Source organism: Paramormyrops kingsleyae, chromosome 1, assembly GCF_048594095.1.
Source record: "Paramormyrops kingsleyae isolate MSU_618 chromosome 1, PKINGS_0.4, whole genome shotgun sequence".
Taxonomy (NCBI): domain Eukaryota; kingdom Metazoa; phylum Chordata; class Actinopteri; order Osteoglossiformes; family Mormyridae; genus Paramormyrops; species Paramormyrops kingsleyae.
In genome coordinates, this window is record NC_132797.1 from 32,335,699 (window position 1) to 32,363,566 (window position 27,868).

The 27,868-nt window shown below is 42.6% G+C and overlaps 2 protein-coding genes across 9 annotated transcripts in view; one reads left to right on the forward strand and one right to left on the reverse strand.

Annotated features, from left to right (window-relative positions):
• LOC111840703 (SH2/SH3 adapter protein NCK1-like) overlaps positions 1-19,331 on the forward strand; it is a 32,492-nt gene extending 13,161 nt beyond the window's left edge. For 4 of the 8 annotated variants that reach the window (XM_023805802.2, XM_023805805.2, XM_023805803.2 and 1 more), the window contains 3 exons: positions 3,023-3,269; positions 15,681-16,402; positions 16,909-19,331. In XM_023805802.2, the coding sequence (XP_023661570.1) occupies positions 3,044-3,269; positions 15,681-16,402; positions 16,909-17,106 (1,146 nt within the window). In that variant the 5' untranslated portion in view covers positions 3,023-3,043 and the 3' untranslated portion in view covers positions 17,107-19,331. Of the gene's footprint in view, positions 1-3,022; positions 3,270-6,280; positions 6,506-15,680; positions 16,403-16,908 lie in introns of those variants that run through there. The other 4 variants (XM_023805804.2, XM_023805807.2, XM_023805810.2 and 1 more) reach the window with 2 other exon arrangements.
• A 2,311-nt stretch (positions 19,332-21,642) lies between these two features.
• Positions 21,643-27,756, reverse strand: LOC111840704 (glycogenin-1-like). The gene is made up of 7 exons (XM_023805812.2): positions 27,625-27,756; positions 26,453-26,588; positions 26,018-26,192; positions 25,636-25,798; positions 22,996-23,122; positions 22,342-22,558; positions 21,643-22,094 (listed from the first exon to the last, which is right to left on the reverse strand). Exons 1-7 carry the CDS (start codon positions 27,629-27,631, stop codon positions 21,930-21,932), a joined length of 990 nt encoding a protein of 329 aa, XP_023661580.1. The 5' UTR covers positions 27,632-27,756; the 3' UTR covers positions 21,643-21,929.
• Positions 27,757-27,868: the final 112 nt, after the last annotated feature.

Sequence of the window (27,868 nt, forward strand, 5' to 3'; positions counted from 1 at the left end):
TTCTGCAGAACTTTTCACAAAAATGGCACGTTGGAGATAGGTCTGTAATTGCTGAGCTCCTGTGGATCCAAACTTGGCTTCTTCAGTAATGGCCTGATTACTGCTACTTTAAATTGGCCAGGAACATCACCTGATGACAAGGATGCATTCATTATGGCAGTTATAGGTCTTTCCAGAATTGCCAGGGATTCTTTAAGAAGCTTAGTGGGGATTAGGTCCAGTGGACAAGTGGTTGGTTTGACCTTAACTATAATAGTTTTTCGCTCTCATTCATTAATTAATTCAAAAACATTAAGGGTGTGTTCACATTCCGCTTGTATTGGCGTTAACAGTAATGTTGTAATCAATCTTCAGCAGTTTGTCTCTTCCACTCCAACACAACAACATAGACTGAGACAGGAAAAAGCATCAGGGCATACCACTAACATTTGAATTAGCAAACCTTGCTGACTAGTAACATTACCACCGATGGCTGAATCTGAAATTGTTGGACCGGTTCCTGCAATGCACAGAGCTGAAGTGTGTGTGTTTTTTGGGTTGCACAATAAAGAAGGCACTAAGGAGATCCACAAGTGTCATGCCAATGCAGATCCCACTGTGTTTAACGCAGATTTTATGCATATGGTCATATGCATTCCTTATACTATGACAGTTTTTATGAAATTAGATTTTAAAAATTGCAGCAAATGGGAGGGTCCCCGCTACTTACAGTTAATTCATACTTCACTTTGTCACACATGAGGAGGAGTGATGTGAATTTTGACATCAGGGGTTGGCTGCGGATGGCTGTGGTCGGTGTGCGTGTTGGCCAGTTTTTTTTTTTCTCTACTGGAAATGGTGCGTCTGCATGCATTGACTAAGCATGAGCAAGATTATTGACCGACTAGATATTCCTAGTAGGTGGCGGCACTGAATTTCATAGATCGGTGGTCAACAATGAAAAAGTGAAGGAAGAATAATTGTTGTCTCTGTTGTACTAGTTATGGTGAGCAGCTGTATGAGGAGAGTCAGAGTTACCCACATATCTAATTTTTCATACTGTCCAAGCATTACACCACAGTATACAGAATTTTAAAAAGCAAATATTTAGACATTTAGAAATCTTGGCAATAAAATTCAATGTGGGGATCCTCGCTAATTGTGTCATAAGGATTTCAAAATAAAGCACTATGCTGTATTACTGTAATACCACCCAAGCCTAATAACTTTAAATCTGTTCATAGAAGTTTACCCGTTTCACTACACTGCTTATATTTGTGTTTGTTGTGATACATCTGCCCGTTACTGGTCTAGTGGAATATTTTTGCTCTATGCCTGCACTGACTGCAACCAAACGTAGCATGAACACAAGCTGCCGCATGCCCAACCATCCTCAGCTAAAAGTGCATGTGGAAAAGTAAAGTATGAACTGGCCTTCTGAGGTCCCTGCTGCTACTATAATCTCGGTATGAGCACAGCCTGTAAACCCTTCAAGTGCAAGAGCTTGCAGGTTACTAGATATGTGCCCTTCTATTTACATTTACCCATAGACATGTTTGTAAAACAGAATTGCCAGTATGAGAATTGACTCAGTGGTATACACATTATAGTTTAAGATGGTTGACTTGTGCTTCTCAGATTTATTTTTGGATTGCACCCAAAGACAGTGTTGTCATGCATAGGATTGCAAAGGAGTGGAAAATTTCCGGAAAGTTTCCATGGAAATTTTAACAGGGACATTTTGGGAAATTATTATGCACCACCAACTGCTGGTCATTTTGGAGACCACAGTTTTGTAGATACTATTAGTTTCTACTTTCTACTACTTATATGCACACATTTGAGTATACAGAAGATGAGGTGAAAGGCCAAGCTGCGGTAAGTATGCAAAGGGGTGGAATATATCTGGTAAATTTCCAAAAACTTTCCAGAAACTTTCCATGGGAAGTCGAGCTGCGGAATTTTGTAAATATTCAAAATTGGAATGTTTGTGTGTTTTTATGCACACATATTACTCACAAGCAATTGGTTACACAATTATCACTATTATTGTCCTCAAGTTTGGCGTCTTGCGATTATGATGTTAAGTATATGATTTCTGTGTGTCTGAGAGATTGTGAGTTATTATTTTTAAACTCAATCAGTGCAGCATTGCAAGATGTTTTTTCCAACTACATTTAAGTTCCCTCTTATAGGCTGACCTGTAATTTTGAAAATTTCCAGTTTATTCCCATTAATTCCCATATATTCCTGTTAGTTCCCATGGAATGTTTCCAACTTTGAAAATTCCCAGAATTTTGCCACCCTAGTCATGTGTTTCACACTGAGCTGTTCTGGAGATCCTCAGGATGTTTATGTCTTGATTGATCCTCCAGCTCAAGCATTCACTGCCTTGATGTAACTGGCTGCTATAAACAGCAGTAACAAGCCGAATGTGGTCTTCAGGCTATTAATGTGCTTTCTTTTTCAGTCGCGTTCATCAATGCAGGAGAGTGTTAATTCTCGCTCCTCATCTGAACCAATACGAAACTCGTGTGAAATTCTCAGCAGGCCGACAGTTAGACTCTAACCACAATAATTTTTCATGCACGGATGACGCTTGTAAGGCCTCCCAAAGGCATCTCGCAGTTCGCAATGATGCTTTCAAAAGCTCATCAAGGGCTTACGTAGGTGAAGAGTTCTTGAAGGTGAGGATCAAAGTGTTTTTACATAACTCACTTACAGTCTGCCAATTATATTAAATAATTACTAGGTGCAGGGCAGGTGATGTAACACGGGGCTGTAATCTGTAATACACAAAGACAGGACCCTGCCTTATACCCTGTGCTGCCTGGGGTAACCTCCAGAATACCATGGTGACCCTGACCAGGATAAGCGATCAGACGATGGATGGGGAAAGGCAATGTTACAGTTAACTGTATATGTCTGGTGTTGCACTTTTAGTCTGAATGCTTCAGGGCCTCCAGTTGAGAATGCAGTGTTTGTTGTGTGTAGAAATGGTTCTGGAGGCCTAATGCCCTACCTCTCTCTGCTCTGTAACCAGCAGGGGTGCGGCCAGCCGAAGATGACAGAGGAGGTGATTGTTGTGGCCAAATTTGACTATGTGGCCCAGCAGGATCAGGAGCTGGATATCAAGAAGAACGAGCGGCTCTGGCTACTGGACGACTCCAAGTCATGGTGGCGTGTGCGTAACTCCACCAACAGGACGGGCTTTGTGCCCTCCAACTATGTGGAGAGGAAGAACAGTGCCAAGAAGGCCTCCATCGTCAAGAACCTGAAGGACACCTTAGGTGAGAAGCCTGCTCACCATTAGTGGCTCACAGTTTACTTTGTAAAAAAGTGAATGCTCATGTATTTGTCTGTGTTGTCATCAAATATAGACATCAGTAAGGAACAATGCTTACAGGGTTATCTGAGAATGGTAGACATAAATGGTTGCCAGTAGGGGTGCACCGATTGCAGTTTTCTGGCCGATCAACGATCACCGATCCTTAGGCAACCTTACCTGCCGATCTCGATTTTTTTTTGCCGATCTTGTTTCTTTCATAACTAAAAGACAGTTACTTCAATATTTCCATTTTTATTGAGTAAATTGATATGAATACTCACAAAACATGAGGTAGTGTCCTCAAATATAAATGAACATATAAATGAGCATTGCTGTTTGAAGTACAAAATCATATTTTTTCTTCCAGACTTTAATTTCTCTAATTTTGTAAAAAAAAAAATATATATATATAGCTGTTATGACACACTTGTCCAAAAAATAGGGAGGGAGGCAGCCTGCACTGCACCTCTCTCGGGAATGGGAGAAAAGGCTGATTTAACCCTCTGGGGCCTAGGGGTAGGAAACACACTTTCACTGACTGGGGCATGATCACACATTTCATCACACTTAATTCATGGCAAATAAATTATTTCTTATATATTTGTTTTGCCATTACACTCATCTTTATTTTAATATATATTGTAAATATGTCAGATTTTTGTTAAGTTTGAAATTTGACATCAAAGTATAGACATTGCAAAATGCAGTTTGGAACACTTGCAGAAACATTATAAAAGTACATAGTAAGCAATGCTGGCAGTTTGTTTTGATCCCAGATATCTGATCACCAAAGTCTTGGCTACATGAAGATGACTAAATGGTGTAGATGCAACATTAATTTGGATAAATAAATAAGAAAAACCTAACTCATGTAACTATTTCTGGCTCCTTTCATTGAATATGTAGCAACTTTCATGTGTATGAATGAGCCATTGTCACCTGGCCACGTCCCCAACCCCCTTTTATGGCGCTAAAGGGGATGTATCTGGATCGCGTTTCACCGTTGCGCTGTTAATCAAATTACCATGCGAATGCGATTTGAATACGCGCTAATGCGGCTATTTAGAATGTGAATAGCGATCTTCGGGTGAGAGCGGTACTACACGCCCCCGATGCAGGTAAAACAAAGTAAGATGACATGGTTTACTTTTTTGCCGATTTAACCTAATTAAAAAAACTTTAATACTTCCGACAATGGACGTTTTGAAAAGAAGACAGATTACGGATTTAGCCAGCGTTTTTTTCATGATTATACATTAAGATTTCAGCGAGATATTTATAAACTGAAATAGACGCGAAAAGTACGCGATGTCGTCGACGACATACTCGACCCCAAAGAGTTAAAAGCATATAACTAAGATCGGTGGATCTCATGGGAATATGGTCGATTTCTGATCCCCTCAAATTAACGTGATCGAGGCCGATCGATCGGTGCACCCCTAGTTGCCAGGCTTGGTTTAGTTATCAGTAAGTTAAAATACATGCAGGGACTATTAACGTTAATGTAATGTCTGTTTGAATGCTTGATACTGTCTGATATTGTTGGCTTGTTCCTGGTTTGCTTGTGTGTATTTTTATGTTTAATAAAACCCAGGAAACAATTTGCATAAAAAAACCACAAAAAACACAAATCCAGATGCTCTTAATATGCAAAAAAAACAAAAAACAAAAAAGCAGAACAGCTACAAGCAGTAGCAGTGAAACTGTTGCCGTTGGGTTCAGTTTCTTTTGCTGAGGCTGTCTTGTATTAGTGAATGAGATCTCAGTCGTTGAACTTCCTGTCAGCCGTGGAACAGAGCTGTACCATTTCGTGGTTTGGCTTTGTCATGCGAGTGCACCGAGCGACGGTCCCCACCACGTGCACTCAGGATTTGATCACACGTGTGTGCAGATCATTGAGCTTGGCATTAATTGGGCCACCTGGGTGAAATTTTCCCAGATCAGGGGCGATGGTGGACTATCTTGGTTTAGCCTTTGAACTCCCAGTCCACAGAACCACCAGGATCTTCTGCTAAATAGGAAACTTGTTTGGATCTTCAGCAGAGCATATTGTGTTATGTCTATAAGGAGCTTGACGACAGGACCCAGACTCTCGGTGACCCTCCTGCTAGCCCAAACTTTCTCACACCACTGGCTGTAACTTACAGTACAGAACAGAATATGGGATGGAATCGATGTACTTATGGTCTGGGTATTCATGGTGTTGCTGAGGTATTATCTGTGGTCAACATAAGGGCCCATATTACATCCTGAGCTTCAGTAATGCTGCATTCCATTTACCCTGGAAGTCAGAGCTGGGAATGATGTCACACCCAAGTTAATTGCGTTCCAGTACAAGTCGGAAAGACATTTAGCAATACCAATTCTACCCAGGTTCATTGTCAGTCAGAATTATCAGTACCTGTTGAGAATGTATTACTCAGTATTTTGCACATACATAGACAGTAGCAATATGTCCACAGATGAAGGTTGGACAGTACTGTGTGTACAACCCGATTTAATGAGGCACTATATTACCACAGCTATCACTTCCCTTGATGAAGGGTGCAGCCATCTTGAATTCTGAGATTGAAGGTTGTAGAGATTCCTCTGACTTTCCAAGTCGGAACTCCGATTTCAGGGGGCATTCCAGTTGAAATTTTCAGTCAGGAACTAGGAAATTCTGACTTACCAGTTCAAATGGAACGCACCGTAAAATTCCTGCCCATGATGGAATTGCACACAGTCAACACAGTATTTTTGGCGCTCCTACAAATATGCCAATTGATTTCTAATTTCAGGCATCCACAGTCACGCATAGGCACAGCCGTGGCTGTATGAAATTGTCCTCTTCACAATCCATTGTAAGGAACCCAGAAAGGTACAAAACCAGTCAATTTCTATCATAACAAGGAATATGCTGAACCAGGACATGATTGGCAAATGCAGGGCAATTAGTGTAATAAGGGTGCATACTTCATAGGAGACTGGGGAATGTGTGCTTAAATTCTCATTTTGAAAGACCAAACCCTAGGATTTCCTAGGCGGCTCCTCTGCTCCCATTGGCTGGAGAGAGTCACATGGGCAGGATTGGGCACACCTCTGCTTATAGCTGAGGTCCTCAGTGTACATGAGATTGTAGTGCACTCATAGTGGGGAGACGTGTGGCATTGGAAGACTCCGCAATGGACATGACAAACATTTTCAAGCATTTTTTTCGTAAGTTTAATCTTATGTTGATGCCATATGAATCTTATAGCACATCGTGTTTTAGCTTCTATCAGACCTGATGTTGTTCCTAACGCGACAGTGTCTTGCTTAAGGAGACTATCAAACTGTAGAGGTCAGTCTGACTAGACTGCTCTCATGGATTCTGTTACTGAGTAGATGTAAAGCCTGCGGCAGCCTGTAATTTCCTGGTTTTCATATCTCTTCCTTTCCACGCACATTCTGGAATGTTCTGTATCATTGCCTGTGACCTGCAGCCATGTCAGAATGCTAGTAAATGTGTCTGGCATGGTTGCACCACCTGACTGCTCTGTGCTGTACTGGAGGGACCGTGTCTCTCGCTTCTTTAACTTTTATTGTTCCAAACGTGGCTTGTCTACGTTTTCTGTAAGCACTCGCTGTCTTTATGCCTGTCACTGCACTTTGAACCCGATGTGGGAAGCGCTTCTGTCTCAGACTGACAGACTGTGTTTTTTTTTTAAATCCTCGTAATGAGTAATGTCCATGCGTTGGCCTGAGTGAGATGCTGCATGGGCTAGTCTGTGTTCATTTGTGCTGCCTCGTCAAGAGTTGGGATGTATCTCTGGGTGAACCAGGCACCCTTAAACTCTCCACTGTCAAACTGAGAAGCTGACAGTGCCCTGTCTAAACATCAAAATAATGAGCATTTATGCAGGATGTTTCTCTCGATTTAGCGGATGTTTGCCGTTCAGGCCAGATGTCTTTCTCTTGAGTCGTTTCCCTCTGGGATCCAGGAGGTTACAGTTTGGGGGACCTTATAGCTTTAATCAGGAGCATCTGTCCCCAGCCTTCTCTCCTGAATTTTTCCCGCTTTTTTTCTTAATTTATTTTCCTCCACAGCATGGTGGAAAAGGTTTTGAGTTGGAACATAATAACGGATGGAGAATTATAATGATAAAAGCAGATCTGGGATATGTTTCCTATTTCAGCCTAACGTTCCTGCAGGCTGTCCCCTGCTCCTATTGTCTTACAGCCATCAGTGCCTTTCTCTCTTTTATTTGTTTAGTTGGTTTTTTCCTGTCTGCCCCTCAGATATGATGCAGGTCCTCACGTAGGAGGAAGTGAGAGTATGCTTTCTGAAGCCTGGCCTTGTCTACCTTAAGGTCTGGAGTTTGGCTTTCATATAGCTATAATTCATTAATTTAACCTCTGGGTGCATTACAGCATGTCCTGATACAGCTATAGTGACCACACATGTGTGTGATCACAAACAGTTGACCACTAGGAAGAAGCCAGAGTGTCTTTGACAGCAATTCTAATGTCATTAAATGGTAGCATCTACATCTGGCAAGCTTGGAAGTAATTAAATTTGAAAAAATACCGAATGATTAATTAATTTACGTTTATATTATTGGATTGTAAAAACAACTAAACTGAAGTTAATTTTAAACTGACTCTGATTCTCATACAGACCTTTGGGTATTTTCAGCTGATGTTACGGTCACTGTTTGGGTTTTGTCTGAATCGTCAGCTTGTGTTTGTGTTGCGCTGAAAATCGTTTGTTTGGAATGTCACAAAAGAAATTAGGTAAGAAATTCTGTGGCGCCCAAACATTAATCTAACATAACATGTTGTTTAAATGCAAATAGTTAATTGCCACATTGTCCATAGCCCATGCTCACTCCCATATGATAGGCTAGTGTTAGGCAGAGAAAGCAGACCTTCTGGACAGGAAATGTGCTTTGGGATTTGGCCAGACTGCTGAGGACCGTTAAACTTGGAGATTCATGAAACATCCGCTGTAGTAATCTTCTCAAAATGACCTGCCTTAGTATCTAGCTTCAATTAAAAAGATTCCTTGCTATTCTTTTAAGGACATTTTCTTAACATATTATTAACATATTATTATTAACAACAACAACATAATAATAATAATAATAATAACAATAATAATAATAATAATAATAATAATAATTTGTCCATTATTATTATTAAGTGGCCCAAGCTTTAACTGCTCCCTGATCGGAAAAACCCCGAACGAGATCAGTATAGCATGACAAGAAATATAATATACTATATATGACATACTAGCATAGCACAGTATTTGGAAATTTCTAAGTATTGCAATGTGATGTTGTTGTAATGGATATTTTACTATTTATAAAACAAAAAAGGAGTTCAACATGAATTCTCAAAAACCTGTCTAGGAGTGATTTAAACAACAAGGATGAAAATGATTATGATTGTCTCAGAGAATGCATGCAGCGCTCATGCAAAATCAGCATTTTTTTCCTATGAAGAGTAAAAATGTTTTAGCGAAACTTAAACACCCTGCACTATAATGTCCGTATACAGAATTGAAAGCAAGAAAAAGCCTGATCTTAATCTTGCTGACTGGCGAGGTAAGAATTGCAAGTGCACAACATGTGATGTTGGTATTAATATCACACATCGACTAACCCTATAATACAAAGCCATTTTTCAAATTCATTACAAAATTCCCTGCCTCACTTTGCGATGTCATTCAGTGCCAGTACCAGTTTTTATGCCAGTGGAAAACCACCTTGAAGTACTGTACTTTTGGTACTTTCTTGAAGAAAGGTAAGTAAGGTACCTGATACGCCTTTTAAAGAGAATGCAGAATTAAGGGACGCTTGAGACTTTCTGGTGAAAAGTAGGAGCGCTTGTTTTGATCCGGCTGATGTAGGTCTAATACAAAGCAGAAGAACTGTTGTAATTTAGAAATCACAGATCTCATACAGGTGTGAATCAAGATTGAGGTTTTTTTACGATTAATCATGCAGCCCTAGTAATTACTGTGAATGAAGAGTTTAACAGTGGTGTTTGTTCAAAAATTATTCTTTCAAAATCTATTAAGCATGAAGAAAGAGAGGACGGCTCTTTCAATGTGGACAGCTCCTGTTTCTGTGTCCTGAATGTTGTTGGGTATTTTACCATGGATGGTGACTTTGGTGGTGTCCTGAATGTTGTTGGGTATTTTACCATGGATGGTGACTGTGGTGGTGTTCTGAATGCTGTTGGGTATTTTAACATGGACAGTGACTGAGGTGGTGTTCTGAATGCTGTTGGGTATTTTAACATGGACAGTGACTGAGGTGGTGTTCTGAATGCTGTTGGGTATTTTAACATGGACAGTGACTGAGGTTGTGTTCTGAACACTGCTCATGTTTCAGATTTGCCCTCCCCTCCTCTCCTTTGGCCCTGATCTATTTTTAGGGGGCACATTGTTTTCATACCCTGTCGAATCGGATGTAGCTCTCTCTGGGAAATGATCGTTTGTCCGCTTCCGAACCAAGTGCTCCATAATTCAGGGGAGCTGGAGCACTGATTACAGGCGTGGTGGGAGGCTGGCTGTGTGTCCATGCAGTGAAAGCTGGCGTGCTTTTAAGCTCATTCTTCCCACTCACCTCACCAGCTAGTAACCTGTGTTTGAAATGCTGGGATTTAGCACTCATGAGACTTGGGGGGGGGGTGTGTTTCTGCCCACCCTCCAAATTAATTTATCTGAATGTAATCCACAAGCTTTACTCTGCTTGCTCTTCTGAGTGATGGAGTGATGCCCCCCACCAGCTTGTTTGACCTACAGCTCTCAGGCCCAGTGTGTGTAGTTTACCCTAGAGGGTATCTTCTCAGACCATGTTCTGGAAAGTCTATGAATCATAGAGTGATGGATGAAGGGATGTGTGTGTGTGTGTGTGTGTGTGTGTGTGTGTGTGTGTGTAAGTATTACATTGTGGGGACCAGATTTTCCCACAATGTGATAAAGCCCTATAACTTTTTACCTTGTGGGAACATTTTCCAGTCCCCAAAAGGATAACCTCAATTTGATAAAAATCAATCAAAAAATTCTTGTGTTTTGTTTGGTTACTTTTGGTTAAGGTTAGGGCTGAGGGCTGGGTTGGGGTGATAGAATGATTGATTGATTGATTGATTGATTGATCGACTGAATGAGATATATAGATATATGGGATGAATGTGCCTGTCTACCACACCAAACACCCTGTGTTTTTAAGCCATGGTGAGTTGGTGCTGTAACCTATAGCTCTGCCCTCACAGTTTACCGTTTTTTGGAAGAGAGATGGTACGCTTGCCCTACATGCAGTACTAAGAGTGACGAGATTAAGATCGATGTGTCTTGACACATGTGGACGGTATATGACGTGTGTGTGTGTGTGTGTGTGTGTGTGTGTGTGTGCGTGCCTAGTGACACCTTGATAAAAATCAATCAAAAAATTCTTGTGTTTTGTTTGGTTACTTTTGGTTAAGGTTAGGGCTGAGGGCTGGGTTGGGGTGATAGAATGATTGATTGATTGATTGATTGATTGATCGACTGAATGAGATATATAGATATATGGGATGAATGTGCCTGTCTACCACACCAAACACCCTGTGTTTTTAAGCCATGGTGAGTTGGTGCTGTAACCTATAGCTCTGCCCTCACAGTTTACCGTTTTTTGGAAGAGAGATGGTACGCTTGCCCTACATGCAGTACTAAGAGTGACGAGATTAAGATCGATGTGTCTTGACACATGTGGACGGTATATGACGTGTGTGTGTGTGTGTGTGTGTGTGTGTGTGTGTGCGTGCCTAGTGACACCTTGTACCTGGGCCTGTGCCTCGACAACCACATAGAACCTTGATGTCTTCTCTCAGTGGGTTTGGATCCCAGCTTTATCGCATGTCGCTTATAAACACCCTATGGTATCTCCCTGGTTCCTGTTTCCTGTGCCACTTTGGTCTTGTTCAGGGTCTGCCAGGAGCAGACAATGTGTCCTGCTGAGCAGCGAGTGTTTGGCAGTTGATAAGCCAGTGAGGTCAGGAAGCAATATGGCCGACACCATGTTGGCAGTGGAACCTTCCGATAGTCACAAACTGCTGTTAAGGGTACATTCTGGAGGTTTTCTCCTATGGTCTATTGAACTGTCAAAAAGTTGTCATACATGCAGTGCCTTGACCTTTCACCTGAGGGCAGTGTGGAGTGGCTCTCCATGTAAGAATATTACAGTCCACCTGCTATCTGATTCAGCCCATTTAAGCAGCTACTGCATGTGCAGGAAATGAAAAAGATGATGCTCTTCATGGTCAGGTAAAGCCCAAGTGTGGTTTTTATCAGCTGTCTCGGATTTGGTACAGATGGTGATTATTGTTGCCATTCTTCCTCATTATCTGTACAAATGCAGCTGTTTAAACACCTTGTTTTAGAATTCACACCCCTGATGTCAACCACACCAAGCAGCCTGTCCTTTTAAACCATGGTGAGCTTGTGCTGTAAGCCATAGCTCTGCTCTCTTTTCTACTACACTAGATATCATACTATTGGTACAAAAATGTGGTACTTTCCCTTTTACATTGACTTCCGGTGTGCTTGAATGATTTATCGATTTCAAATCATAATCGCGATCTGAAACAATGCAATTAGCAAATCACAACGGTTGCAGTCTAGGGTATGCTTTATATAGCACGTCTTATGACAGTTTTAAACCCCTGAATGAGAGTGGTTTTACATATTCATACTGTCATACTTGTATGACAAGCATTCTGACGTACATTCAGAAGTACCGTGCTCCTTGCGTGCCAGTGATGCTCACCAAACAGAGGTGGCCCAAAGCCACAGCATATATGTGAAACATTCGCGGTGCGAAAAATAAGCTGTAAGTGAATTACTTATTCCATGGTCAGAGATTGTTTACAGAAAGGTGCTATTATTAGAGGACCAAGCAGCGTTAGCTGCAGGATCCATATTTTTTTTTCTTAATGGAACTATTTTTTTTAAATTGGTTTCTTTCCCTTAACACATCTTTTGAGAGAATTGTTTTATGTTCAGGTATGCACATAACTGGTACGCAAAAACGCATTCACATTTACAAGCAATACGTGTGGCAATTGATTGTTGTAACAGGGCAAATGCATACTTATTTTATTTGCATTTCAGCTGATATGAGAAGTTATTGTGCATTTTAACCTTTATATGCTAATTTGTACCATATCATGTTTGCGTCATTTTTTTAGGAAATTGTTGCGGAGAAAGAGTATGTGGAATAATGTAGACAGTATCTATACCGAGTCATACTGCCATCCTTATCATATGATGGTTGTAAACAGTTCAGCTTGTTTAGAAACTCTTCTTAGTGTTCAGGAATGAGCTATTCAATAAAAGTTCCACAGTTACGTTACTTCTGGCTTGATTTTTAAATATGTATATGCTGGGTCACTAAAGACTCGTACACAAGGGTCAAAAAAGTAATAACATGTTGGAAGCAATTCATACATTTAAGTTCTCACCCCTGTATTATATTTTGAAGGTATCTCATGTGGCAATGCTGCATCGTATGTTTTACATTTATTACACACTGTATATAGCTCGATTTTTTTATTTATTTTATTTTTTTTTAAATATCAATCAAAATCAAATCGCAGTATCTGCCAGAAAATTACAATTAGATATGTGCTATAGCTATTCTTTGAATTCAGTAAAAATGCCCCAGCTCATGTTGTGATGACATTCAGCACCAGTACCAGTTTTTACACCAGTGGAGAACCAACACAAGATGTTCCGTACTGTTTTGAAGTACCACAAGTACAGTATCTGGTGTTGCTGAAAAGCGCCGTCAGACTCAAGCAAGCTTAATCTTTAATAGGTAAGATGCTGGTAGCACAGTGAAGCATTGGGGTGATGATCAGACTGTGGCGTGTTCACGTTTGTTTCTGTATGGTGGCAAAGCTGAAAGTGACACTGTAAGTTAACCATGTAGGCAGACATACAATATATGCCCCTTGTACTAACCTACTGGCTCTGAATGAAGTGTCTGTGATGTGTCAGAAGGCCAACTTAACAATGTGTCTGGAGGGTCTGCATTCAAGAGGAACGCAGCACTGTATGGTGACAGCAGTGTCAATATGCTCATCTGGAACATTCACATCCTTGCTGAGAGAGCCTGAGACAGATCTGTACAGCTGTCACGTGCCATGCATCTACACCAGCTTCTTGTTTTCGGGCTTGGCTGTTTGACATGTTGTGAGGTGTGTAGGTAGAAACACACTTTTGATCTAATATGGCCGTTTTTGATCTTTGACCTTTAAATGAAACCACCCATTTTATTCAGAGACACTCCACCCAGAGACCGATGACGTTGGGAATGTTCTCCATGGTAAAGTTTACATTTCTCTGCCCTACCCAGTCTGACACGCCTTCATTTACACACGCAGAGTTATAGTATGTTCTGTAACGTTGGTAAGGGTTTTTTGTTGTTGCTAGATGCTGTTCACAGTGTTTTTAAACTGTCCCCTGCCACCCCCAGGTCTAACATAATGGCTTGCTCTTTACCATGACATCTGCATGGGGGGCTGGGGGGGTTGAGCTTGGCCATCTCCAGACACTCAGCCATGGCCCCCAACCCCGGCTGGCTGCACACTTTGCAGAACGCAGTCTCTTAGTGCTGTACCTGGATTAGTGTGCACACACAGCTTGCTTGGGCATGTTTCGCTTCATACAGTGCGTGTTTCTGTTTTCGTTGTGCTGGGGGGAATATTTAAGCCAGGATGTGTCATTACATACCAAAACGGGCTGATGGGTGTAAAAATTCAGGAATAGAGAATGGAATTCTGCTGAAGGTTGATGAACATGTCAGCATGTGTCCTCCACAAGGCCAAGAGGGCCTCACCAACGTGGGGGCTGTTCGCTTATTACACTCAGTACGTTTACATGCACAGCTAAGTCGGGCTACGGTTATAGCTTGACTACGCCATTTAATCAGACTACTGTCCTTGTCCCAGTATACATGCATGGGAGGGGAATCAATTTAATGACCAAAGTATGTCCGACTGCTACAATAGATGGCTATACAGCTGTTTTCAGTATTGAGCTTTTTCCGGTTGATTTATTACGTCACAGACGTAAAAAAAAATCATAAAGTTAATAATAATGGATGTGTGGGCAAATGACATGACACAAGCTTTAATTACGATCTGGTCGGAAGAACAGATACAGCAAATTTTTTCAAATATTGCAATGTGATTTTGTTATAATAAATATTAGGGTATTTATGAAACATAAATTTCTCACGCACCCATCTAGGAGTGATTTAAATAGAAAGGATGAAAATGATTATGATTGTCTCAGAGAATGCATGCAGCACTCATGCAAAAGCAGTGGAGGCATACTTTAAACTGAGTTTTAAACATATACTAGATAATCTTTGAAAAGGAATAATCATTAAAATTGCAAAACGTGGTAGATTGTTTTTCCTATGACAGAGTAAAAATATTTTAGCGAGACTTAAACTCCCTGCTCTATAATATCTGTACTAAATTGAAGGTAAGAAAAAGCCTGATCTTAATCTAGCTGACTAGCAATGTAACAATTGGATGTGCATAACATGTGAACATGTGTTGGTATTAATATGGCACGTCATCCAGTCCTATAATATATTACATAATATATTATATTATTTTCGATTTCAGTACAAAATATTCTGCCTCACGTTGTGATGTCGTTCGGTGCTGGTACCAGTCTTTACACCAGTGGAAAATCAACACCTTGAAGTACCGTACTTTTGGTACCTTCTTGAAGTACCAAAAGTACAAAATCTGGGGCGGTGGAAAAATGCCCTTTAGTTGAGCGGTGAATTGGGCAGCTTTACAGCGCTGTACATTTTGTACGTACTATACGTCCTCCGCTATGCTCCATGCTTCTTCTGCTACTTCCAGGTCAAAACCCGGAGGGGAAACTGTGGAGCATGAGCAGGCCGGTTTGAGTCCGATTTAACATATACATGCAAGAGTACATTGACTCCCAGTCACTTTATCTGGGTGTCTTAGTCGGACTTTGAGAAATTCGATTTAGTGCGATTTGTCAGACTAACATATCTACATGTACTTTAAAAGTCCCGTTTTAGTCAGACTAACACAGTAATTTGATTTTCTCAGTGTGCATGTTAACGTAGTGACTGTCTCCATAACAGTGTGTCTGCTGATCCCTGCACACCCCGAGGCTCTGGGTGCCTTGGTATGACTGGTGTTTATGGATGCCCTCACCCTCCCCTCCAACTCCACTCTAGTGATTTCCATTTGCTCACACCCTAGCCCATTATTTTCACAAGCTTCTCCCTCTCACAAAGAGATGTTAATAACCCCTGCTAAGTCATGAGCTAACCTCAGAGCTAACAGCCTCTCCTGGTCTCCACAGGGATCGGGAAGGTGAAGCGGAAACCCAGTGGGGGTGCGTCCTCCACCGCCGACCCTGACGTCAGCCCAGACAACGGCGAACGTTCCTTCCAGCTGAATGCGCCGGCGCTGGTCAAGTTCCACTACGCGGCGGAGCGTGAGGATGAGCTGTCGCTGGTCAAGGGCACGCGGGTCATGGTCATGGAGAAGTGCAGCGACGGCTGGTGGCGTGGCAGCTATGGGGGGCACTGTGGCTGGTTCCCCTCCAACTACGTGACAGAGGACCTGGACTGCTCCCCGGAGGCGCCGTCTGTGTCGCTGACAGAGAAGCTGGCCAGCGCACTCCACGGCAGCTTCGAAGGTAGCGGCCGCACACTGGATGTTGTCCAGGCCCTCTACCCCTTCAGCTCCGGCAACGACGAGGAGCTCACCTTTGAGAAGGGCGAGGTCATGGACGTGCTGGAGAAGCCCGAGAACGACCCAGAGTGGTGGAAGTGCCGCAAGGCAGACGGCCGGGTCGGCCTCGTGCCCAAGAACTACGTGGCCGTGAGGCAGGACTCCCATGATTCACCCGAGGCCGCAGGGCCACCGCCACCTGATTGCGACTACATCGAGCCCGCCGCCACCGGCAGCTTCGCCGGCCAGCCGTGGTACTACGGCAAAGTGACACGGCAGCAGGCCGAGGTCGCCCTGAACCTCCGGGGTGGTGACGGCGACTTCCTCATCAGGGACAGCGAATCCTCCGTAAGTTGAATATACCGAATCAAGTCATGGCTCAGTTAAGGCATCATGTCCACCAACCAATCATCTCTCATAAAAAGCACAAAAAACACCCTTTTAAGTTTTAAAACACTTTTTTAATTTAGCTAAATTATTGGCTTTTCTGTCTGATTTTATTATGAATCTTCTTGGGGAAATACCTACTTTTAAATGTTATAAGGTTTAAAAGCTAAAACAGCATAGCCAAGGCATAACCAGCTTTACAAAAACTAGTGTGTCGGGCACAGTGTTCCACGATGACGTTGCCTGCAGCATCACATTGCAATATGTGGCAGTAAAGCACTCAGTACAGAACCTTGACATACCGCTCACCTGTCGGAGGTGATAAATCAGTTTTAAGGAACTAAGCCATAATTACCACGTCTCTTCCCTGAAACCAGGGTGAGACGTAGTGTGTTTCCTGAGAGGCTTCATGGCCATTTGTAAGCTCTCCCGTTAACCCCCTCGTTCTCTGTCTCTCCCCCTCTAAGCCCCATGACTTCTCCATCTCCCTGAAAGCCCAGAGCAAGAACAAGCACTTCAAAGTGCAGCTCAAGGACGGCCTCTACTGCATCGGCCAACGCAAGTTCAGCTCCATGGAGGAGCTGGTGGAACACTACAAGAGGGCGCCCATTTTCACGAGCGAGCATGGCGACAAACTGTATCTGGTGAAGGCGCTTTCCTCCTGATTGCATGGGCACCGTCCTTCTCGCAGCTCCACTCGGGCATGAGAGTGGCGGGGTTCCTATCTGCGATGCCGAGGGGCGTCACCGTGGACGGACTGGACTAGACCCCTCAGTTTAAGCAGTTTTTGGGATGTATTAGCTCAGCTTAAACAGTATCGATATTTCTTTTTTTTTTTTTAAATCTTTAATATTTTTATAATATTGTGGGCCATTAGAATGCAATGTATTAAAGTCTTCAGAAAGCTGTGCCAAGAATCCTTTGTGAATATGCTGTGGGGGGTGGGGATTCAGCATCCCTCAAATACTACTTCCTGTAATGTAACTTGGCAAACCACACATTCTCCTTTTTAAGTATACATAGATCTTTAAAAACACAGTGACATAGATCAATGGGGTCATTCACTGACAGGAGAGCAGGGAGTCAGATTGTTTCTCTCTGAATGTGACCTGCAGTGCTGATATTCACATGGTTCCCTCTGTGCACATAAACACTGCATAATACAGGCAGGTTCCCAGACCAGTACCTTTTGTTATAGGCTGATGCCTGACCCAGAGCCTGGCTTGGCAGTGTCATCATTGGCTGTTTTTATGACACCAGAGGGTGTGTTTGGTTTGTGGGCTGTAAATTGGACAGATTTTAAGTCTTTAAATGTACCATTAAATGCCATGTATGGTTGTTTTAAGAATATGAACACTTCTGAACTGCTCCAGGGAATTTTCTAGTACTACTAATCAGCCTAAACTAGATCCTGGTGCAGAGCTGTAACTGAATTTGACCTGGCGTTGTCCTCTGCTGTTCCTGTCAGTGTGGCGGGGTGGTCTTTTGTTTGGTCTTCCTAGATGCTGTTTTGGGGGATTGGGCTTTTTAGGTGTCACCCTTGGGGCACATGCTGATTTTCCAGTTGCAATTTTGTGTGGCATTTCCTACTTTGGTTTGGGCTCTCTGGTGCCTTCTAAGCCCTCCTGTCATGTGGTATATTTTTACATCTTTAATGTGCTGTTTACTGTGTTTGTTCTTCAAGGTCTGTCTCAGGAATGTCCTCGATTACGCACTCACTGCTCGAGTTGAGGCTAATCACTCTGAGCCTGTTTCCTCTGGATGATGAGTCCATGCTGGTCCATTATGGCTGCTGCATTAGTTCCTGTTTTCAGGGTGAGATGTCCAGGAAGGTGTAAGGTTCTCATGTAGTCTGTTTGGCTGTCAGATTGATCTAAAACATGGCTATGGGTGGTGATTTTTAGAGAGAGGCTGTTTAACCTTGTACAACCCCAGAGCATGTCCAACATGTGAAAAGATCCACTCAGACTTGTCTGAGAACTTTGTCACAATGACATCTGCTTGAGTTGGTCTTCAGTCAATATGAGAAATGAGGGTCCAGGTGTATAGTTATTATGCAGAAGGCCAGAGAGATCAAGTGTATGGGAGTATAAATTATCAAAACAATATGAAATGAAACCTCAAGTCCCTGACGTGACAAGCTTTTGCTGAAGGATATTTGGATATATGTGTAAATGGATCCATAATCCCGAGGGAGAGACCGATCGTGCCATTGAATCATTCCTACCATGTGCCTTACTTGTTTCTGACTCCGTCAAAGGTTTTGTTTATCACATGCTTCTCTGTAACTCATCTGTTTTCTGTCTGCTTTTTGCAGTGCTGGTTGTAAATCTGTGACATGCCTGATTGTGCGTTTTCTGAAACCTTCTCCTTGAAGGGCCACTGTTTTGGTTGAATAACTAAGGTTTGGGAGAAGGCCAATTTACTTGATAAACATTTTCACCATAAAAGCTAAAGAGTATATTCAACCTCAAGTGACCTTAATGTACTGAAGTGTAAGTTCATTGTGCTGTCATGTGTAGCTAATGAATAATTATCTAGTTGGCTAAATCAAGCTGTTCGCAAATTCAGTGATTTTCCAATTCCTGATGTTACTGCTGAGGACCATACCGGTCCTTCTCACTCTGAGATACATTCTGTTTGGTTTCGTGTGTTCCGAGCCCTTCACGATAGTTCTTCATGGTGTTTTTCCAGGGCCTGAATGCTTGGTTTGTGCAGTTTATATGCCTTGGTCTCTTTGGGATAGATCTCCCTACTGGCCCTGGGGGTCCTTGGAGCAGATAAATGGGGTTTACTGTGAAAACTCAAGGTTTTATGAGTGTGGAGGGAGCAACATGTGTAATGTTATAGAATATATTTGACTCTTGCAATAAATTTACATCTTAAATGACTGGTGTCCTGTTCCTACAGTACATGGTCTGAACTGCCAATACAGACACCCAGGCAGAAAAAAACTAACTGTAAATAGTACCTGTCTATCTCCTGGAGAACAAGATGGGATACGTGAAAACACAAGTTCTCCATGGGGATCAATAAAGTATTGCTGTTACATTCTATTTTCTATTCTAATTCCCCTTACTGTGTGACTTTTTGAGTGTGTGTGTGTCCACCAATTGGTTTCTGCACTTTCCCAGGTGCACTGTCACTGCAGATTGGTTTAAAAATACTCCTTAAAAATTTACTGTTTGTTGTTTCCAGGGTTGTATGTATAATACTTTTATCAGGCATAAGCATGTAGAAAGCACCTATATATTAGATGAGTCACATGCTGACTGTGGCAATGCTTGGTTTTACAGGAAGAGTTTGTTCCCTTTGTATCAGCATTTCATATGTACTTTTGTGTAGTTTTTGTCCAACTGAGACCCCTGGTGGTAACTTTGAGAAGCACATTAACATTTTTAAGAAATGAAAATAAGCGTGGTAGTCTTATCCGGGAAGGAACTAAGTTAAGTTTTTGTCTACCCCAGTATCCCACTGCCCTGCTGTAATTGTATAACATTAAGGCGATGAACCAGGGCTTAATTTTAGAATCTTTTGTGCTGTTTATCATCATGCCCTGTGTTAACTTAGCCCAACCTGCTGTGGGATCCCTCCCTCGTTATGCTCATTTATTGGCCGCCAATCTGCTTGCACACCAGCAGGGGGCAGCCTGAGGAAAAATTTGATAAACGTTGCTTGAAGGGCAGAGGGCAGGCATTTCTCCCTGTAAAATGTCATTTTCTTAGTCATGCTTTTTCAATGACTTTTTAAATCAGTTTCAAAGGAGTATTTTTTACTTTTATAAAGCATTTTAGCGTTTATGTAAGGCTGCAAGCTTCACCCTGTCGTACCAGCTTGCAGATGTTTTTTGTACTAGTCGGGGCTGCTAAATTTCCTTCGATTACAGTTATATAGTGCTGTTGAGCAACATTCTAGGACAGATTAATGAAAAAATCCAAAATGTATAAACAGGAAACTTAATGACTTTCACTGATAAGCTCAGCTCAACTGCTGAGCACAATGGTTTGACGTCCGAGTGAAATAGCACAATACAAAATGATTACATTCAGCTCCAGTCTGAACAAATGGGCTTTACCTCAGGAGATAAAAATTTCCTTTAAATATACATTTTATTAATGTTTTAACAGTTGCAATTCAAGCTGCAACAGTTAAACTTTATGATTTGGCTAACATTTGAACACAATATTGTGAAATACCAGTGCCAATAAAAAGTGCTGAAACAATGCATTTGTTTATGTTATGTATTAAATACAGCTGTGCCTACTTTAAGAGCACCCTTGAGGAAAACTGCAGAAAGATATGGGCACTTTGTTAGCCCATCTACTACTCGGAGTAAAAATAACCATTGCTCTGCCTAACAGCAGACCAATGGGGTTTTCCCCCAGAAATCTCTTGACCTCGTATAGCCACAATAAATGCTGCTCTTTGGGCATTGGTTGTGAAAGGTGATGGGTGCTTGCACTTTTGGACTCAAACCATGCATTGGAGGCTGTGCTTATAGGAGCCCATGTGTGCAGTTTCTAGTGAGCCGTAGGCTTCACCTTTCATAGGCTGAATCAAAAGGGACAAACCTGGATGACCAGGAGGGCTTATGAATGCATATCCGCACCTCCTAGGAGGACGGGGGTGAAGTCAGAGGAGGAGAGCAAGACAATACTGGTCTTGAGTAGAATTCATAATGGTACAACGCTCCCTAGCATAGACATTTAAAAACATTCACAATGACCAAAACCAACCACCTGCTTGCATGTAAAAGCCTTTAGCTCACAGATCAATCATGTCTGGACATAAACTCATACAGTAATGCAGCCGAAATGTAAGGAAACAGGCAGCATTTCACAGGCAGAGAGCAGCAGGATGTTCAAGCAGCATCTGCAACCAATGCTGTGCAAAGCAAGAGCAGATGGAGGCGTGAGCCATTACTCCCATAAAGTCCCCCCTCCCCATGTGGCAGGCAATTCCCATTTAACAGTACACACCTAACTTGTTATAACATTTGACGAGGGAGCCAGGGAGGGAAGTCATACAGGGGAGGGCTGACACAATGAAGAAATTACTTCAACTTTTAGTTTTAATAGCCAATTAAAGTAAAGTTGAAAGCTGTCGCCAGTTCATTAGGAGGCATTTCGTGACTGGCATAATGGGCAGCATGAAGCCAAGTCCTGCTTGACACTAGAACAAAAACAAGGATCTTGATACCATTCTGTATGAAGACTTTTATTCCCTTATACACAGTATTCATACACTTTATGTAGTGGTTACACTAGTATAAGGGTTTACCAGTCTATACAGTAACAGTTTTGTCTGAGTATTGTCAACTACATCTACAGTCCTTCAAGAGTGAAGCTTTTCTGCAAAAGGAGGAGCAACACCAAGTTAAAGGTTCCAACATGATCAGAATGGAGGACACAGCCAGAGTCAGAAGTGTTGATAGCATGTGTACCATACAGGGTTTACACCCCCAATCCAGCAACACTGGACTTCATCTTCACTTGAGGAAGGAGTCCAGCTTTTTCTGAATGTTGTCAAAAGAGTCCTCTCCCAAGTAATCCGCCTGTCCCTGCTCCCACCTCTGCTTTCGCTCTTCGGAGGAGACGGGGGCTGGCTCTTCTTGGGAAATGTCAAGATGCCTCACCCCAGCTGCAACCTCACCCTAGGGAGCACAGGAGTTGCTCTATAAGAGGAAATGCACTGACCTGTGCCTGCCCCCATCCAATCTTAACAGCATAGTGTGTACCAGTGTAAAGATTTATAGGCAATAAATAAAATTCATGCCAATGACATTTGATGCAATGTTCTAGGATCTGTAACCCATTACACCTTAAAACCACTCATCATTGCACCTTTGAAGGGCCAAACACTCAATGGCCTGCAAATTAGTCCTATAGGAGAAAACTTACTATCACACATCCAGAGTGGAACTGCTGGTCACCATGAAGCTTAACCAGCAGGGGTGCCACTGTGCTGGCATAGATGTCCCACCACTTCAGCAGGAAGCCAGGATGTGTGGACGACTCCTGGACAGTGGCCACCACACGCTTCCCTGTGGTGTCATACGTGTAGCTCCATGGCTTGGTTTTCCCCAAGAAATGAACCACCTTAGCATTGCTACCGTACCTGGAACGAAGGATCAAAACAGGTTTACATTTCTCAGAATCTTGAGATCATTCCATTTCACTTACCAGATATTTATCAGTTATGGATAAATGATTTGCAGCAACATGCTGTTGGTTGAAAATTCTCAAAGCCGCCAAAGACTGTTATGCTGGGGGTGACCACAGAATTCCTCAATGATGAGGCTGACTTAGTTGTGTGGGAGGGTAACAGCCACTTTCAGTCTCATTCAAAAACCCATGCAGTGGCAGTGAAACTGCCATTTCAGGCAGCTCTTTAAAACCAATGGCCAAGATCTGCTTGGTAATCCATGCCTTTATTTCCAAAGGGACCAACATGCTTTTCAAGTGACCACACAGCGATCTGCTTCAAAAGTTGTCAAGAAGTGCATTTGATAGTCTTCAAAGACACTAACTGTATGCATTAAAATGGATACTTACTGCTTAAAAGCTGGAAGGTAAGAGTAGATTGCGATGCTGCTGAGGTTGTAAATGAAGGGTAGATGTTTTGAAATGTCTGCAGTTGCCCAATTGCTGAAAAAAGAATTTAACACTCCCTGGTCTCCACCTGTAGGAAGAGGCACAGAATTACAGTTCATCAGGTTTTAAAACCAACAAATTTAGTTTGTTGGAACCCCTGCAGTCCCAGGTCCTTAGAACAAGATGGCATTTCTGCTGCAGACATGAGCCTTGCGATCTGACAAGATTTACATAACCAAGTGAAAGATGGTTTAATCCAAAAATGCAGCCATTGCAATCTATGTAGATGAACACCAAGTCCAGAAAAGTCCTACAGGAGTCAGAGAGCCAAGAAGCTTGATGCTTCCTACACCAACTGAAAAATATAGTTTGGCAGCACCAAGTGTGAAGTGCAGTTAACCCTTAACACCCAAGAAATGACTCATATTGGGAAATCTATAAGCGGTTCTCATTTTTATTAAACACAATAAAAGGTCTTCTGTATGAAAGCTACTAGAGATTTAGACATACTGGCTTGATCAAACAGTTCCAAACACGTTTGGCATCCTGTGCATAAGCTGATCATTAAAAGCTCTCAGGCTGGTTTGTTAATCACTTGCACCACCAGTTAAAAACGATGCTATTGCCATGTACCCACCTCCCTACACCTGGAGACAAGTTCTCATGGCAACTGAAAATCTGGGTGTGCAGATTCACACACACCTGGTTCCAAAGAAAAAACGGCAAAGGTTTGCTAGACGCCCTGCCAAAGATGTCAGTGTACATCAAGTGCTCACTACTCCATGAAAATTGTGAAGATTACGGTTCAGCGTTCGCTCAAGGCAGAATCAAAACTTTATGGACAGTTCAAAAATGAGTCCTGCTTACATTTCTGAAGCCATGAAAATAAAAGTTCAGATTAGATGTCTTCCCTACCCATGACACTGACATTAAAGGATAAGGTGTTCTATCCAACAATCAACTGCCAAAGCTGAACAATTGAATAACCAGCACACAAGTTCTCATACAGTGTGAGAGAGAGAGAGAAGCCTTGTGTAACTTAGCTTAAAAATAGGCATGCCATCATCACCGTTTGGCTACACACAGAACCCCCAGGGTTTTCTCAAAGGAGCCCATAGCTTTATATGGACAGACTCTTCATTTTGAGAAGACAGCAGCAAGAATCCATATCCATAGCAAGGTTTCCTTGGCAGCCGACAGATCTTGGCCAAAAGGAAGCACTGGATGACACGGAAAATATGCTTAAAATGTACATGATCGTGGTGCCGATGCATGTCTTACGGTAAGCTTAGCTTGAAAGGTCAGAAGACACCAGACCAGATTAATGGAGCAGTCATCCACCCTAAATATTCCACTCTGTCAATTTGCATTCTAGGCATCCAGCCATCAGGCGAGGGAGGCGTAGCTGAATGATTTAAGAGATCAAGGCAAATGGGCACCAACTGATTGTCATTTTAAATTATAGCCTGAACCCCCCTTAGGTGTATGAAGTGCATCAGAGCAGCTAAGGTATGTGTCATAGCACCTTACTTCTTGGACAATCACTAATTCCAGTGCAATTTCTGCAACAGCTCCGGGGTTTTCATTAAGGCCAGATTATAGGCTTCAGTTAGGCCTGATTCTAAAGCAGCCCTCAAGAACAGATCCATGGCAATCCCTCCACTGCGAAATAAGTTGATAGCTGGGTTTAGATCAAACATGTTATTGGGGCCAAGACACTTACTGTATGCCATTAGACCAGACCAGTGGGATACTGGTGGATTGTCTTAGTGTTAAGCTTTAACATCTCCCCTTTTCCTTTGTGGAAGGGCTCGTAAAACCTGAGTGGATTCATTCATACAAGTCCAACAACATTACCTTATGGAATCACTTGGTAACAAGCCTTTGCCAACATCAAACAGTTGCCCAAGAAAGGGATTTTTGTTTTCACCAAAAGGACCAGTGCCAAGTACTCATGTTGACTCATCAAAATAGTTGGGCCACAACTCAGTGCCCCATTGCCAGAAGTTACGTAATGCCAGGCTAGCTCATCCTGACGCCAAAAGCAGCACCAATGAGCCAGGTTGATTTAGAATTCCCCACATTAAAGGATTTGTTATTTACTGGTTGTGTCAAGCTGGAGGATTATGGGTTGGGGGAAATAAAGATGCAATTCACCAGGATGTCAACAGCAAGCTGAAAAAGCACCATCACAAGAATAAACAGGAGCCTTGTACTGAAACACTAGACTTGATCAAGTAGCTATGGCTGACAACAGCAGAGTTGTCTTCAAAACAACCCCCCCCGCCCCATACAGAGGGGCCTCAAGCCTTAAATTCCAGTAACCGCAGCCAGACACCAAGCCTGCAGTTTATACAGCATGAGAAATGAAAAATGTAAATAGCACCTAAAGGCCTTAGCATTGGCACTGATGCTACAATAACAGATTTAATCCTAATACTATTCTACAGGTACCTAGAAGTATTGAAGGCCTTAAATATTAGAAGCACAGTGCTATTTTGTATGGGTCCTGCACTCATCCCCCAGTGATGAATGGTGATTTTTGGCAAATCCCTCCCCTTGTTGAATCCCCAACTTGGAATGACTGGTCTAAATACTTGCCGTCGAAGCTGCCATGTTCTGTACAGTACTGGAGAAGCTTCCCATACGTTTCATTGGACGGGCGAAACACAAAGACGCCCGAGTTGAAGCAGTCCGGCCATCCAGGGTCTGGGGCAGCAGAGAGCTCCTCTCGCTCAAACAGCTCATCTACATTCGACAGCACCTGTGAGAGAAGAATGCTTTCAAACTGCTACAGATGTTCAGCATCAAACATCTAACATGGCTATGGCAAAGATCAGCAAGAGTTTGTATTCTCTGGGAGGGGATAGTGTGTATGGTGGGGGAAAAATAAAATCATGGCTACAAAGATCACCCAGGCTCAAACACCAGATGTCTGGTATGAAGCCACATCGCCGCCAATCAACTGCACGTTGGCACTAACCATAGTGTCCGCATCCATAAACACGCATTTGGAATAGTGGGTCAACGTCCAGCAGTGCAGCTTGGTGAAGGTGACACCCAGGTCAGGTCTCTTCATCAGGGCCAGGTGAGCAGAATCCCCACTGTCCATGACATCCACAAGTCTGACCTCATCAAAGATCCGGCGAAGTGCTTCCCTGGGAGGGGGGGGGGGGGGGTGAAATCTGGCTTTTAGGAAATGGCTCCCAGATCAGTAACATTTGTAAATTCACAAAAAAAAAAAAAAAAACAATGACATGAACTACAGTCTCCATAAGCATTTCTCTATGGAGGTAGAGTTATTGGTAACAGGCATGTCAGCAACATGAAAGCTTGAGAGATTAAAATTTGTTGGCTTCAACTTGGTTGAAACTAGTTTCACTTTGAAAGTCCAAGACCATAAGTTACCAAGCAGTACCTGAAAGGCTCGGACACATGGGGGCCAAGGAGCACTGCTAAATTCCTGGTGGTCCGATGGTCCCGTAAAGACCTCCCAAGGACCAGCGCTCCCTTTGCATAGCTGTCACTTGTGGCTAGCGTCACAAATGCTTGGTCTGGCCAAAAAAAAAAAACAAAAAAAAAAGCAGAGTAATATCTAAGCAGGTAGCAGCCTTCAGAGCAACGAGATGTTATGCATTTATTATCAGAAGAATGCAGGAGGATCTGTATTCTTGTAAATACGCCAAATTCCGATATCATACAGATCTCCCCATATGCATAGAATACATTACTGCCATGTTAATGTACAGAACAATATTGGGCTCGAGAGAGAGAGAGAATGAATAAACAGCGCCAACGCAACCAACGTTAACACACAGAGGCAATTAAACTCTAAAGTGCTGATTAAACTCAAAATCCATTTTAGCTTTGTCCCAGTGTCACATCGGCACCTTGACAAAAACCTTTCCCCATCATGCACGAAGCATGTACATCAGCACAGTTGAAAGTAAACCCCAAGACACCTTACACTCAGAGAGCACCATCTAACAAATTGTATTTCCAGAAATCAAAACTACTTGTATGTACAGGCGAGCATTAATCATTACTAAGCCTCCAAAAGAAAAGAAAAAAAGTCATTTCAAATAACGCGTCCAGCGATAGGAAGGAAAAAAAATAGTTTTAATTGCGGCCACCATGATGTTTCACGTGAAATATCCGCAAGCACTCCTTCCTACTTTGACATAACAGCAAACAGATGCGGCGTACGTGCTTAAGTGACTGAAGTAGGTGGGGAAAGAAAAGCAATTTCCGCTCTTGGAGCAGACATGCCGCTTGCAGTATTAAGAGCGGGACTTTAGGATCCAAAAGCGCCATAATAACGACATAACGGCAAGTTACACGCAAAAAGAGCACGAAAAAGGGTCACTTCCTTCTCCAGATCTCAGGACTGCAAGGAAACTACAGAAAAATAAAGTGAAAGCAAACGGTAAGCACTTTCAATCATATCCACCAACATGTTGCGCAAAGAACACACACACACTTAAACTTATTTCAAGCTCATCTGTTTGAAACGTGATCTGACAACGAGCTGCGGTTCCTGTGAAATGAAGTTGCAAAAAGGGGCTAAACGATTCATAAAGTTTCACCCACCTGTCATGATGTCGGAGCCGATGGTGCAGCCCAAAGCCCGAGGATGGAGAGACAAACGGATAGATGAGAGAGGAGACACCTGCCCCCACAGCTCCGGCTTCAGCAAGAAGGGAGGCGAGCGTCTTAAATACCCACGATCATGTGACCGTTTGTATCTGTAGCCAGACACACCCACCCGTAAAAATCAAAAAGTCGTGAAATGTGCACCACATACAAGAACCGTGCCACTCCACAGATTAACACA